Source organism: Glycine max, chromosome 15, assembly GCF_000004515.6.
Source record: "Glycine max cultivar Williams 82 chromosome 15, Glycine_max_v4.0, whole genome shotgun sequence".
NCBI classification, from domain to species: domain Eukaryota; kingdom Viridiplantae; phylum Streptophyta; class Magnoliopsida; order Fabales; family Fabaceae; genus Glycine; species Glycine max.
The window spans coordinates 4,088,252-4,100,306 of NC_038251.2; the positions used below are offsets into that span (position 1 = coordinate 4,088,252).

Sequence of the window (12,055 nt, forward strand, 5' to 3'; positions counted from 1 at the left end):
AAAAGTGGGTCTTCTTCACGTAGGCATGGAGATACTTTGCCACATATTCACAAGGTGGGAGCTCCTCCTAAGCAAACACTTTTCCAAGAGATCAAACATTCTGTGGTTGAGACTTTCTTCCCAGACAAACCCTTGGAACAATTTAAGGGCCAAACCGGCTCTAGAAAGTTTCATTTAGGCCTGCAATCTCTCTTCCCCATTTTTGAATGGGGAAGAGATTACAATCTTAAAAAATTCAGAGGTGATTTCATTTCTGGACTAACTATTGCAAGTCTATGTATCCCTCAGGTAAATAGTCACTTCTCGATGATATTATTAAGATATTTATTTTTTCCGACTAAAATAGCTTTTCGTCCTTTTTTTTCTTCTTTTAAATGGGTCACTTAACAAAGCTGGTCATATCGTTATATTATCATACTAACTTGATCAACTTGGTAAATTTGATTTTACAAAAGTACTTCTAAGGGACTAAAGTAAAACTTTTTAGACTTAAGAATTTTACCGAAACAAAAAAAAATGAGGAATCGAAAATGTATTTTTAGCCGAAATATTGAAATGAAAAAATTTATAGTTTATACTCTATAGCACTCTTTTTCGACATTTTCTTATCAGATGAAATTCATGGGTGCCACGTGAAATACGTAGATCCTATTTCTCATTTGGGGTCTCAGTCCAAACTAGTGAGACCTACACGAATTTCAACTTGAAAAAAAGGAATGTGTTGAAAAGAGTGTGATAAAAAATATGTTGATTCTGCGAATTTGGATGATCACTTTCTAACATATGAATGCATGGCAGGACATTGCATACGCAAAGCTGGCAAATTTGGATCCCCAATATGCACTCTGTGAGCATCTTGATTTATTTTAAGAAAGCAAAACTTGGATATATTAGTTCTTCAGTTGTGTTTGACATGGCTTTCCTTCACTCTGTGCAGACACCAGTTTTGTGTGTCCTCTTGTGTATGCTTTCATGGGAAGCTCAAGAGATATTGCCATAGGACCCGTAGCTGTGGTGTCCCTCTTGCTTGGGACTTTGCTAACCGATGAGATCAGTGACTTCAAATCTCATGAATACCTGCGTCTTGCATTTACTGCCACTTTCTTCGCAGGAGTCACTCAAATGGCACTCGGTGTTCTCAGGTATAGTAAATGATTCTCTTCTCATGCATTGTTATTTCTTGCTTTTCCTAAATTCTTCTTGTGCTACAATCTAAACGTGAATTTTTGCAGGCTTGGTTTCTTGATTGACTTTTTGTCCCATGCTGCCATTGTGGGATTCATGGCTGGAGCTGCCATTACTATTGCACTGCAACAGCTTAAGGGTTTTCTTGGCATAAAAACGTTCACCAAGAAAACTGATATTGTTTCTGTTCTGCACTCGGTTTTCGATGCAGCACACCATGGGGTAAGGTTTCATTTCTGTTTAGAAGTTCACTTCAAAATGGGGATCATATTCATTTGCTTAATCTCTGCCTGCAGTGGAATTGGGAGACAATAGTCATTGGAGTATCATTCTTGGCTTTCCTTCTTATAACCAAGTATATTGTAAGAATGCCAAGAACAACTTTCCTTCTTTTCTGCCCCTTTCCATTGGAACTTTCATTATCATAACTTAACTTTTCTGTTGTAATGGACAGGCTAAAAAGAATAAGAAGCTCTTTTGGGTGGCTGCAATTTCTCCTATGATCTCTGTTATAGTGTCTACCTTTTTTGTCTACATTACCAGGGCAGACAAGAAAGGCGTGGCAATTGTAAGTAGCATAAAATTGATTGAATAGTTGAAAAAAACTAAGCACTGTGAAACTGAAAAGTATGGTATTTCAGGTGAAACATGTTAAGAAGGGTGTGAATCCATCATCTGCTAGTGAGATTTTTTTCAGTGGAAAATATCTAGGCCCTGGTATTCGGGTTGGTGTGGTAGCTGGTATGGTAGCACTCACGGTAAGAAAATTTCGCTGATGATTCCTCATTCCTTTTCCTGGATTTAGCTCCTCTAAAGTGAGTTGTTCACTTGAGGGTAAATTAAGCAATTTTAGTCATTGATTAAAAAATCAATTATTGTTATTACATGCACATACATAACAAAATTCATGGATATGTGTTGGAATATCAATTGTTGATTTTCTCATTAACGATAGAGATTACTCAGGTTATCCTTGCCCACTTTAGAGGAGCCAGATTCCCTTTTCTTCTTTCTCTCTGATGGCCAAATTCGTTAAACTTTCAGGAAGCTGTAGCAATTGGAAGAACATTTGCTGCCATGAAAGACTATTCACTGGATGGTAACAAAGAAATGATGGCAATGGGAGCAATGAACATCATTGGTTCACTAACATCTTGTTATGTGGCTACAGGTACAATTACAAAAGTGAACTCACTTCTTAATTTATACAAATTTCTCTTACCTATCACATCACTGTCATATTAATAAGCGTTGTTTTGTTTCCGATCTTTATGTAGGATCTTTTTCTCGCTCGGCAGTGAACTACATGGCTGGTTGTAAAACTGCTGTATCAAACATCGTTATGTCCATTGTTGTGTTATTGACACTGCTACTCATTACGCCACTCTTTAAGTACACTCCAAATGCTGTGCTTGCATCTATTATAATAGCTGCGGTGCTTGGCCTTGTGAACATTGAAGCAGTTATTCTGCTGTGGAAGATTGACAAATTCGATTTTCTTGCTTGCATGGGAGCCTTCTTTGGTGTGATCTTCATAAGTGTTGAGATTGGTCTTCTAATTGCGGTAATGAGAAAACAAAGAGAAAAGATATCTGTCATTTTTGCATATTCAATTTGGCCGTATTTACTTAACCTTCTTTGTGCAGGTGGCTATATCTTTTGCCAAAATCCTCTTACAAGTGACAAGGCCAAGAACTGCAGTACTAGGGAGACTTCCAGAGACTACTGTTTATAGAAACATCCAGCAATACCCCAAAGCAACCCAAATTAATGGCATGCTCATTATAAGGGTTGACTCTGCAATCTACTTCTCAAACTCCAACTATATCAAGGAGAGGTAAATAACTGTTATTCCTACTAAATATGCTCATGCATGTAGAATTGTACACTCCATATACTAACTAGAAGTGGCTAATATGACAATTTAAGAACCTTGTGCTGTCTATTGGAACTCGGAAACAATTATTACTATGACATTTGAGGTGGGAACCTTTTGGATTCAAGTGTTTTCATGGATAAGTTTTAGGATAAAACTTAAATGTTGTAAAGGATGGCATTTAAGATAAACATAAATTCCAGAGGTAAAATTCTAATTCTAATAGAAGATCAACACTTAGAGCACCCTATAGAACTGTTGTATTTAAGTTTTGTGGACACTCCCACTTCAAGGTTAAGAAAGTCTAGATGTTGATTCACTTGATTAAATTTAGCTTGATGAATAATTCCATCACAATTTGCAGAATTTTGAGATGGCTGGCTGATGAAGAAGCCCAAAGGAGAAGTGGATCGTCAAGAATAGAGTATCTCACTGTTGAAATGTCACGTAAGGCTTTCTACCAAATTCTTTCATCCTGTTTTAATTAATTTTGATGAATGAATTTATTCACCCAACCATATTCTTGCAGCTGTTACTGATATTGACACTAGTGGCATCCATGCTTTTGAAGAGTTATACAAGACCCTTCAGAAAAGAAAAATACAGGTAATAAATTAATAAATAATCATAGAATTTAACTTTTTCTACATCATTAGCACTTCTGATTACTGTAGAAATTCTGCTGGAAAAAGTCTCTAGGTACAGATCAAGCTTTGTCCTATGATCTTAAAATATGCCAAAAATGTTAAGGAATTCCTCAACCCATGTCCTACAAATTATATTTGCTTAGCAAAGATATATAGTTTAAGTCAATTAATTAATTAAATGACTTTGCTTGCGTGCAAAAAATTAATACCATCAATAATGATAGTATTATTATGCAGTAAAAAACACAACATGTACTAATTAAATAATTGTAATGACGTTCATCTCTTTGGTCTTTCCACAGCTTATCTTGGCAAACCCCGGGCCAATTGTGATGGAGAAGCTCCACGCATCCAAGTTAGCAGACTTAATTGGGGAAGATAAAATATTTCTAACAGTGGCTGATGCAGTTTCAACTTTTGGTCCAAAGGGTGAAGCAGTAGTATGAATAAATTATTAATTAAATAACTGCTTCAATTCAACCGTTGAAATCAAAGATGCAGTACAGAGTGGGAGGCTGTTCAAGGAGCTCATTCGAAAGCTTATTTGAGCATTGTGTTAAACTTTGTCTTCAGTAAACATATATGTTTGGTTCATTTTCTATGAGTTATAGCCCCAGTTGATGTATAAAAACAGTAGGGAAAGAAAAATGTGTTCTGGTTTGATTGTATACCTTGTTTTTATCTCTGTTTATCAGCTTACTTTGTGGAAGTAAATATTTCATTCATGATTTACATATATGCTCAATGATTGTAGAAGAAAGAAAATTAATTGACTTCATGATTTGATTGATTGATTGAGTTAATTATAATGAATTTCTAAACGGATAAGATGCGAATGTCACAAATAAAAAATGTTTCAGAGTTAGAATTTACTATACCTGATGACCAACGCATACCACAAGATTAACAATATAACATACCGCAATCACCATCAACAAATTATTAGAATATAAAAAAAATTTAAAGTATGTTGTGACTTGTCAGAATCTTCATAAGTACATTTGGATCGTTGTGTGATTGGCTTTTGGAATGCAGAAATAACAAATATATGATATGATTGCTACTTTTGAAGACACTTTCCCTCGGAAGACCTCTTTGATGAATATGAGTTTATTGGTGAACAATGAACATGCATGTTACATCAGTTACGGAGCCTGCTTGGTACAGCTTGATTTAGGGGGAAAATTACTATCTTTTAAAAAATTCTTTTTAAAATTAGTTAAAAATATTTTTCAAAATAAAATTATCCAAACACGTATTAAGTACCTCTACAATAAATAAAATCATTTACACGCGCATGCATACACCACGATGATAAGAAATGTTGACTACATAACTGTATAAATAATCAAAATTGAAATTAGATATTAATGTTAAATTTCTATGCATGATATAAATTTATTGTTCTTATTTGACATGTTCCTTAACTTTCTATGTGTTGCCTCACATGTAATAAGCGTTGAATATTTAATGATCTAACCATGTCCACCCCCCCCCCCCCCCCCATGAATTTATTAAAAATAATTTTTCAAATAAAATCATTCAAATACGTATTAAGTGCCTACAGTAAATACTACGTTATTGTTTATGTACAAAAAATCTTACCCCATCCACGAACACACACCATTCTCACTTGTTATCAAGAAAATAATAAATATCGATCATATATTCATATATTTATAGTCAAAATTAAAATTTGATTTTTCATCTATAATTTAAATTTGTTGTTCTCATTTCGTATGTCTCGCATATATGCGGTAAAGGTTAAATGTTTAATAATCTAACCATGTTATTTCCTTCATTAAACAAGTGACCTCATGTATGTAGTGTTTTGTTACAGATGATTGTTTTCAAAAGGTATTTAATAGAATATATCAAGTTAGGATTGTATGATGAATAGAATAAGGTTACGTTGTAATGGATATTTGAGCTGGTTTAATTTATTTATTTTACTCACTGAAAAACATGTTTTATTATTTGGTAAATAATTTTTCCTAGTAATTTCTAGTATTTTTTAAATGTTACGTGAAGTAATATTTTTTTTAACACTAGTTTCTATCTTTTAATTTTTTATGTTTTCTTACATTTTTATCCTCAATATGTTTATCTAATTTTTTTATTATCTTTTTTAAATAAATCATGATTTTATTATTTTTTTTATACTTTTTAACTACTCCAATAATTAATTTTACCGAATACTTATAATTTAATAAGCTAATTTTTTTGACTTCTTTATCAAACATAACCTATGTCTTAATTGTATAATTATATATGAATGGTTAAAATTAAATATTAATTACTAATTACATGATTACTTAAAAAACCATGTTCATTTATATTTCAATTTTAACCCTTTAAATAAAATGTTTTTTTTCTCAACTTTCACAATAATTAAGTATCTCATGTCTTTATCAAGCTGAACCAAGCATTTCATTCACGTCGTAAGTTTTGTATTAGCCAAATAGAAACAAAAGTAGTCTATATTTTCAATTCAGTGGTAACATAATTTTTCCTCGTTTGATATCCTACAAAAAAATAAAAATAAAAAATTTTCTGTTATTAAAATAATGAGCTTAATTTAGTCATAGACTTAGGTACACATGTAACTCCATTATTGTTTTAATTTGGAGGCAATTTTGCTTAAATATTTTCTTTGTTCAACTTGTGTTTGATAATCACCTAATAAACAATTGCTCATATGATTACGACTATATATTATTTCTTATATTTAATGAAGACGCACTGAAGAATTATATAAGAGCCTAAATAAAAGAAAAGTCTAGGTAACAAAAAAATTAAATAATCATAATTTTTTTTCATCATTAGTCATTTTTAATTACTATAGTAATTCTTATGGAAAATCTCTAGTTACTTACATATCAAACTCTGTGGTTTATATCGTCTTAAAATTTGCCACAAATGTTAAAGAATTGGTAAATCCATGACCAATATTGTATTGGTTGAAGAGGTATAAGATTGATTGGTAGATTATAAAAGAAAGAAAAAAGATAAATGTTACGGGTTTTGATTTCTCTCGATTCTTACTAACAAAAATTAGTAAACTAGTTATTAATATTTATTGATAAAAAAGATTCGCTGAACAAATATATAGTTTTAAGTCAATTACTTTATCAAATGACTTGTATGTCAACAATATCATCAAATGACTTGTAATATATATTACTATGAAGCACCGACACCGACACGGACATCGGACACGACACGGATACGGACACGTGGACACCTATAATATCCAAAATATAGAACGTAGTACGGGTGTTGTGTCGGTGTCAGACACTGACACGGACGCGTGTCGGACACCGAACACGACAAGGGACTGGAGTGTCCATACTTCATAAATATATAATTCATTAATTGTGATCACATTCATTGGCTGATGCTGTTTCAACTTTTGGTCCAAAGTGAGGAGTAGTATGAAGAAAATAAGTGTTTCAATTCAACCGTTAAGACAAAGATGTTGTATAAGGTGGGAAGCTGTTCAAGGAGAATATTGAAAGCTAAAGAGCATAGTCTCATCTAGATTTGTTATCAGTAGTTCTGTTTGATTCTAGTTTATGTAGAAAAAGCCGGTCTTCACAACCATGTTTAATTTGCTTCACTTTTCTCATTAACAAATGACTTCATCGAATTAAGTATTCTGGTATGAGTAATTCCTTTTCAAGCCATATCCAACAAATAATGAAAAGGTATTTTAATAGTATATTAAGTTAATTAGGGGATTATGTATATAATGAAAAAAATCATTTTTAAATATGAGAAAAATATATCTTGATTATATAACCTTACATGAATTAATGGTTAAAATTAAAATTTAATTATTGATCATCCAACTATTTTTGAAAAAATATATATGTATTTATGTTTAAGTTGTAATCCTCTAAATAAAATTCAATCGTTAATATTTATTATTTCCATTCTTCATAGTAATTAATCATTCTCGTATGAGTAATTCCTTTTCAAGCCATATCAAACCCGCCTCCTAACTCCATTCACATCGTAAGTTTTATATGTATTAAGCCTAATAAAACAAAAGCTAACTTTAGACTTACGAATATGGACAGCTTGCTCCGTTTAGGTTTGGTTTGTGTTGGGCTCGAAAGTTTACGAATATGCAATTGTTATTTTCACCTCAATTTTCTGTTAAGTTCACCCCTACCATTTTTAGAAAAAAAATAAGTATAACAAAATTACTCTTGACGAAAATACATTTTGGTTGTGTATTTTAACAAGATTAGTCAAGATACAAGATGAAAACGTATTTGTATTTCTACTGGATCTCAACAAGATTTTGTTGAGATGCACTTATAGGAATATTTTTTTTCAATTTATTTTGAAAATTTTGGAATAAAAGAAATAATTATTTAAAGTACCGTAAAAAATAATTTAATAAATTAAAATGTAAGAAATAATATATATATATATATATATATATATATATATATATAATTGAAAATTATATCAAAATTACTAATTTTCTATAAAATAGGATGCCAAAATATCTCTATTTTGAAATAAGAGAATAAAACTACAAATTTTATAAAATAGAAAATTCAAAATTATATTTAATCCAAAAAAAGTAATTTCTTTATTCTTGTGTTCATTCAAAACAAAGTACAGTTAATTAGGCGAATTTTCATATCATAAATAAAATCTCGCAATTACAAGAAGTTGGTCGAAAATGGGTTTAAGAATGAAAAATGCTAAATGTTAAGTAAAATTCGTGCATATCACACAAATGACATGGGAAATGTATCTTTTTTCTCCTTTTGCCTATTTCTCTCAAATTTTCCTTTTTTTTTGGGCTATTTTATCCTCCCACCACATACCTAACCTATGCACCATGGAAGGCAGGTGTGAGAAGCACAAGCACATGGTTTCTATAGGTTTTGTTTGTGTGTATTGTAGCGTCCACATATAATACAATACCATATTTTCATTTTATTTAATAAGTTTTTTTCCCGCCAAAGAAGTTATTTTTTTTATTTAATAAGCTGTGCATATAATTAAAATAAACGTGTGGGAGAAAGATTTGCACGCTGTTCGTGCATTTCGTGCTTGAGGAATTTTAACATATATATAGCACCTCTCTTTAAGAATAGGGATGGAAGTTGACGTTGCAATTTCTTCTTCTAAAAAGTTGACGAATATCAAGTAGGTAACTTGCAAAAACAATTATTGCATGATCAAGATCACCATGAACTTCTCACAACTCATATCATACTGAAAAACTCGACAACATATATATTAAATAACAGGTAATGATCCGATGCGGAAAGAAAAGTAATGGTGATCTTTGATTTCAGTTCATGTTTTGCGCTCTAATTCTACAGCCCCACGAACCCTTCGTTCGTGCCATACGTATGTTCGACCTTCTCTTCAACTCAGCCACTTGCTCCTGCCACTCTCATTACCAACAACACTCTTTTCACTTCTCAAACCCAATTCATAGTCATAATCTGCTCGAAGCCAAGGATTCGATAGGGTCCTGTAAGCTGCGTTGAGTTGCACAAACATCCTCGTTGTTTCCTCCTTCTTGGAACCATCATGGCACACATCGGGGTGGTAACCGAAGCGCCATTGATTTGTATGCTTTCTTTATGTCATCCATGGTTGCACTATTCGGACTCAAACTCAGTACCTTGTACAAGTTGTCGTCCACACCTTGAAGAAGCTTCAAACAGCAAACTGCGTAGGAGGATGTCTTACTCTTTGGTGTTTCTCTGAGAGAGGAAGGAAATGAATGCTAAGGCTGGAGCTGAAGGTTACAACATCCATTGCTCCAAATCTAATTGTTTGTTTTTTGTCTATCTACTTTTTAGAATGCACGTGGGGTATATATATACGCGCGCGCGCCCATGTGGTTCATGACCATTGGAGAGCAAACGGCCAGTACACCACCATTTCAGTTATTGCATTTATGATTGGTATTTGGTGTATAAAGTTCTTACCCACCTAATTAACAGTTACGAGGTGGTGTCGTAGAGAAATGAGAGGAACCATTTTACATTTTGTTTTTCATCCTTTATTAAAACACAGCTAGCTAGCTCCCTTTTTCTTTTTCCTATCGGTCTCTCTTTCATACATGACTTCTTATCACATGTGACAGGGGTATAAAAAAAATGTCAAAAAGAATGCCAGAAATGAATATTTGTTGTTAGTATGCAGGCAGTAACACGCGCAGTTGAAGATGACCAAGGTCAAAAGAGGTAGTTAAGGCTGCGTTATTGTCTCTTATTGAGAATTTTCTTGGCACATGTAGTTCTTGCCTTCGTGGATAAAAAGTACATTAATTGATCATATACTCTCATTAATTAGGGGTGGCCTTAAGGGAGGATTTCTACAGGTCTTTGTTAGGAAATACAATTAATGAAAAAGACAATTTGGACCAGCTAACCTCATAATTTAGAGTGGGAACACATCATTAATTGTAGTTCTTTTGACACTTAGTTTTGATGGTTAGAGATTTGTTTATCCTTTTGTATAAGATATTTTTTTAATTTTTAGATTTTTTCTCTACGTATCCTTATTTAATTATTTTATCTCTAAACATTAATTAAGGATAATTAACCGAATAGAAAAATAAAAAAGGAATAATTTTAGAATAATAGTATAAATAATTGATAACTTTAATATAATTATCTAAATGAAATATTTTTCTTAAAAAATATAAATTAGTTAAACTAATCTTATAATTACAAACAGAGGAAGTAAAAGAAAAAAATATTTATCATGTAAATCTTAAAAAAATATATAAAAAAAATCATAAACTATACAATTTTTCGTCTTCCGATACAAATATTTTGACTTTAAATTCATTAATCATTATAATACTCATTTTTCTTTTCATAATGCATATCATATATATGTTGTGATGGTGATCAAGAGAATAGGAAGAGGCATTTCTTGGAGTGGGTAAAACATAGATCCTTTTGCTATAATGAAGATCCAACCTAGCTCCCATTAGTTAACAATTGGAAGTTTGGGCTGATGCCAAACTATTAGGTACAAGTCATCTTAATACACCAAAAAACAATTAGCATGTCACTTCAGTTCTACGCTGGATTAATTAGGCAAGTTAAGATCCTGCAAGTGTGCTACCAAGACTTCTGCTCCTACTATAGAGCCTGGACCTTGGTACACACCAGAAAAGTTCTAGGGGTTAAATATCAGAAAAAGTTTATTTGATTTATAATTGTACAAGTCAAGAGTCCATCATACTCTAGAGAAAATGTAGTTAAACCAAAAATAATTATTTTAAGAAGCTACTTTAAATAACTTTTAAAAAATGCTATAATTTTAACTACATTATAAAACTATATATATATATATATATATAATTGTAAATATACAAAGATTATCTTTTATTTTATATAAAGTATTTTAAAAATAATTTTTTATACATTCTTAAATGATTTTTAAAAGCTTAAGCAAATGGACCCTGAATATACTCCCATTGCTTTTTTATATTTTATTTTAAAAGAATTTATTTTTGTTTTTACTTTTCTATCATGTATTAATTTTTTTTTTTGTCACTATAACATTTGATATCAAGGCGCGAACCTAAGACTAATTTAAAAGATTTGAACTCAATTTTACACTGACCAAAAACATATTGGTATACTAATTATTATTTAATTATATTCTTATACTTTTCCTTACAAATAAAAAGAAAGAAATAATATAGAAAATGTAAGAGTAATAAATAAAAAAATATAAAAGAAATCAATATTATAAAATTTAACTTTTTATTTATATTTCTTTAGCTAGTGTTTTTGAAACACTTATTAATGGAACTCTAAATGATCAAGTAATGAATTATATATTTTTAATTTATAAACTAACCTCTTCAATGACATAATAAAATTATGTGGTGGTAAGAAGGATGCTTTCCTTATACTGTTCATTTATTATCTTAGAAGGTACAGTTCATGCCTTACAGCCAACCTTTCAAGGCCGAAACCAATAGATGTACATGGACTTCCTATGGGTTGCAACTTGCAAACCATTTGTTATCCCGAAATAGGAAGAAAGAAAGGGGAAATAAGAGTCAAGAGTGTAACAAGAAAATAGTATGCTAGCAGAAGTAGCATGCCTCGTTCAATGACACGGTGACATGTACCATTACAAATCCCTTGGCATTTGCTCACATAAGACCTGGATCAAATAGAAATAGCCAGAAATTAATTTAGTTGCAAGTGCCTACTTCAAAATTTGGAGCTTATTTATGCTTTCGCTAGGGTATGCACTTTTAAAGAAATTGGAATGGTTATTTTACAACTTAAGTGTTTTTGTTAAGGAGTGTCCTTAAGGGCATTGATTAAATAAT

General features: G+C 31.5%; 1 protein-coding gene and 1 pseudogene across 1 annotated transcript; one reads left to right on the top strand and one right to left on the bottom strand.

Moving 5' to 3' along the window:
* Positions 1-6: 6 nt before the first annotated feature.
* LOC100806204 (high affinity sulfate transporter 2) lies at positions 7-4,440 on the top strand. The gene is made up of 13 exons (XM_026125664.2): positions 7-288; positions 799-847; positions 938-1,142; positions 1,233-1,407; positions 1,482-1,547; positions 1,640-1,753; positions 1,827-1,943; positions 2,230-2,356; positions 2,463-2,749; positions 2,832-3,022; positions 3,426-3,508; positions 3,591-3,667; positions 4,011-4,440. Exons 3-13 carry the CDS (start codon positions 973-975, stop codon positions 4,152-4,154), a joined length of 1,551 nt encoding a protein of 516 aa, XP_025981449.1. The 5' UTR covers positions 7-288; positions 799-847; positions 938-972; the 3' UTR covers positions 4,155-4,440.
* Positions 4,441-8,876: 4,436 nt separating this feature from the next.
* LOC112999551 (chaperone protein dnaJ 20, chloroplastic-like) lies at positions 8,877-11,735 on the bottom strand (annotated as a pseudogene).
* Positions 11,736-12,055: the final 320 nt, after the last annotated feature.

Excerpts from the sequence above, each read along its gene's own strand:
- LOC100806204 (XM_026125664.2), top strand. The coding sequence starts at position 973 with ATGGGAAGCTCAAGAGATATTGCCATAGGACCCGTAGCTGTGGTGTCC. Across the intron at positions 1,143-1,232 it reads ATGGCACTCGGTGTTCTCAG|GCTTGGTTTCTTGATTGACT; the intron begins GTATAGTAAATG and ends GAATTTTTGCAG. Across the intron at positions 1,944-2,229 it reads CTGGTATGGTAGCACTCACG|GAAGCTGTAGCAATTGGAAG; the intron begins GTAAGAAAATTT and ends TTAAACTTTCAG.